The 3,365-nt window shown below is 41.8% G+C and overlaps 1 protein-coding gene across 4 annotated transcripts in view; it reads left to right on the forward strand.

The window, feature by feature from the left end:
• The window catches only part of svild (supervillin d), a 154,217-nt gene that overhangs the window by 92,056 nt on the left and 58,796 nt on the right, over window positions 1-3,365 (forward strand). For all 4 annotated transcript variants that reach the window (XM_016576148.1, XM_016576146.1, XM_016576149.1 and 1 more), the window contains one exon: window positions 1,227-1,288. In XM_016576148.1, coding sequence (XP_016431634.1) covers window positions 1,227-1,288 — 62 coding nt within the window. The remainder of the gene's footprint in view (window positions 1-1,226; window positions 1,289-3,365) is intronic.

A 3,365-nucleotide genomic window follows, 5' to 3' on the forward strand; every position in this document is an offset into this window, starting at 1 on the left:
CAATCAGAGCCCATCGTGTATTTCTGAGGGAGGGGCTTCATAAAAGAAGAAAATGATCAGCGTGTTTCTCAGAGAAGGGACAGAGCGGTGTGGAATGGAAGGTAAATTATGTGAAAAATAATGCGTTTTAAAAAAAAAACGAAGCATTAACACATGTTAGACTGCACCCCATAAACACAATCAAGCCTAGAAAAAAATCACTGAACCACCCCTTTAAATTGTAATAATATTTCACAATATCACTATTTTTACTGTATTTTATATCAAATGAAGCCTTAGTGAGCATAGAAGACTTAAAATCTTACCAACCGTAAACCTTTGAACAGTAGTGTATGTCTATTAATTATATAATAAAGCATACTAATAATAAACTTGTGTTTCAGGAAATTTAGTAGTACAAACTTACTCAATTTATGTATATACTACACTTACAGCAATATGAATTCCTTTTAAATTACATTTCTTCATCCTGTTTTCTCTTCTGTTTTAATTGAAATGGAATTGAAAAAACATTCTCAGCTCGATTCTGAATGTCGCAAAGCCCTGGTGCTCATAAAGGACTGTATCATCCAAACTCATTTTCGTAGGTTCCCTTTTCCCAGCTGGTCTTATCACGTCTCACTGAACAGGTGGTTTTCATATGGTCATTTCTTTGAGGTCTGCACAGTGGGTTGATGTCAAGAGAGGTACTTGATGATAAGTGTTTATAAAAGAGCTTTAGAGTGTGTGTGTTTGTGTGTGTATGTGTGTGTACTGGTATATATGGTTTATGAGGACACAAATGTATTTAATGACATGGGTACTACAACGTAAACATGGTTTATGAGGTCACTTCCTGTGTCCCCGTAAAACAAAAGGCTTAAAAAACATACAAAACGGTGTTTTATGAAATTCAAAAATTGCCAGTAGTTTTCTGTAAGGGGAAGGTTTAGGTGTAGGGTTGGTGTAGTAGGGTGGTAGAAAATACAGTTTGTACAGTATAAAAACCATTACGTCTATGGAGAGTCCCCGTAAACCACAAATATGTGTGTGTGTGTGTGTGTGATGGGTTATTTTTCTACAAACCAAAACAAACTGTGAAACAATCCTCCTGGGAGCATGAGTTCACTCAGTATATGTGATATTGTGTGCAGTGTGAGTAAAGTTTGCTTCAGGCACGTTGATTGGTGTGCATTCATGGGCAATTGTGCATGCTCAGACATTCTTCTGTGTGTGTGTGTTGACAGACGACAGGAAAGCAGATGATGACGCCAAAACCGGTATGCCTGCCAAGACGTCTCTTTTTAAAGTAAGTGCTCTTTATCAGTAAGCACTGTAATGGACATGTGATCTGCCTGTCACCATGTGACATCTCTCATTTTTGTCTGTTTATCTTAAACAAATGTTGATTTCACTGTCACAGGTATAAAACTATATTTTATAGGAATAGGATTTATAGGTTGATTGTATTTCAGCACTAGCAGCATCAAGTGGAATTCCAGCTCTTCCTTCTCATTCAAAAACACTGATTTACAAGTTTTAAAGGGGTCATATGATGTTGCTAAAAAGAACATTATTTTGTGTATTTGGTGTAATGAAATGTGTTTATGCGGTTTAAGGTTCAAAAAACACATTATTTTCCACATACTGTACATTATTGTTTCTCCTCTATGCCCCGCCTTTCTGAAACGCATCGATTTTTACAAAGCTCATCGGTCAGAAAAGTTTATGCGGTTTAAGGTTCAAAAAACACATTATTTTCCACATACTGTACATTATTGTTTCTCCTCTATGCCCCGCCTTTCTGAAACGCATCGATTTTTACAAAGCTCATCGGTCTGAAAAGCAAGTTGTGCTCAGATTGGCCAGCTATCCAGTGCGTTGTGATTGGCCGAATACCTCAAGCGTGTATTTGTTACGCGTTGTTACACCCCTTACCATATTGTGATGCTGTGTCCCGGAGCGACGAGACAAAAGCATTAAAAATCCATTTGTGACGAGAGGGGCGGGGCCGAGAGCCGTGGGAACGGAGCGAGGCCGGTCGAGTAAATGCTAATGCACGACACCTGCGCCACTCACCGGTCTCGAGTCCCACGGAGGGGCTCCGGAAGGATAAAAGGAGGAGTGACGACAGTGAAGGACGAGAGAAGACCAGGCCTTTGAGGACCAAGCGGCAGTGTGTCCGGGAACCAGACCGATAAATTTTTTTTCTTTTCCTCTCTCCCCTCTCTCGTATCTGTCTCTCCTCATCCTTCCGTCTCCTTTTCTCTCGCCTCGTCTGTCTGTCCTTACCCCCAGGCACGCCGCGGCCGCTGTGATCGGCTCCCCCGGAGGGGGGAGGGGGAGTAGAGCGCAGTCTTGTGGGTACCCCCCGCCTGCGATGGGGGTATGTGACGAGTGGGGGCGGGGCCGGTGGAGTAAATGCTAATGCACGACACCTGCGCCACTCACCGGTCTCAAGTCCCACGGAGGAGCTCCGGAAGGATAAAAGGAGGAGTTATGACAGTGAAAGACGAGAGGGGACCAGGCCTGGACTTTATTTTGTGTTTTTTGTGCGGCAGTCGTCCGCGAGGGGCTGCCGCTTTACTTTCATTTTGTGTTTGTTTATTTTAAAGTCTATTGTAAAGTCTTAAATGTTCGCCGGTTCCCGCCTCCTCCTTCCCGATCTACAAACTGTGTTACACCATTATAAACGAGGCATTTGTAGCATCCAGTGGGGACATAATTACGGATTATAATGACTTATACTGTCTTTTTACGCGTTGCGTTGCATCGCGCCGCGTAAACATAAAACCATGTCTGCATTTGTGATCGGAGAAATGACAAACAACAAGCGCTACTCTACACTGCTCAAAACTCGTGTTTGAATCATCAGTGGCAAATTCTTTAAATATGAAAACGTACTTACAGACTGTGAGTCATAACAGCCAGCATTGTAGTCTACTCTCACAGGAAACAGTCCTCTATAAAATGCGCTGCACACATCTGAATATTTGGGTTGAACTGTTCCAAAGAGAAAGGAAAACTTGAAATCGCATCATATGACCCCAATTAATGAAATCAATTAAATGCACTGTTGTCAGCTGAGCTCTGCAGTTGTCCTGAATGGAGCTTTCTGTAATGCCTGTCAGCTGTGTATTGTTATAAGAATGCCTGAAAGCTGGACTTGAAGACGTCCAGGTGTCCTCAAGGACAGCTGAATGAAAACAGCACATTTTCCTGCTTACTTATGTGGAAAAAGGAAAACTTTATTTAAAGGGATGCTTTGGGTTAAAAAACTGGGTCCGGGTTGACACATGAATGTTAAACGTACATATGGCAGGACATTTTGAAGAAAATCATGGAAGTTAAAGGGGTCATATGATGCGATTTCAATTTTTCCTTTC

This window comes from Sinocyclocheilus rhinocerous, unplaced genomic scaffold (assembly GCF_001515625.1).
Source record: "Sinocyclocheilus rhinocerous isolate Xijiao unplaced genomic scaffold, SAMN03320098_v1.1 scaffold1676, whole genome shotgun sequence".
Classification (NCBI taxonomy): Eukaryota; Metazoa; Chordata; class Actinopteri; order Cypriniformes; family Cyprinidae; genus Sinocyclocheilus; species Sinocyclocheilus rhinocerous.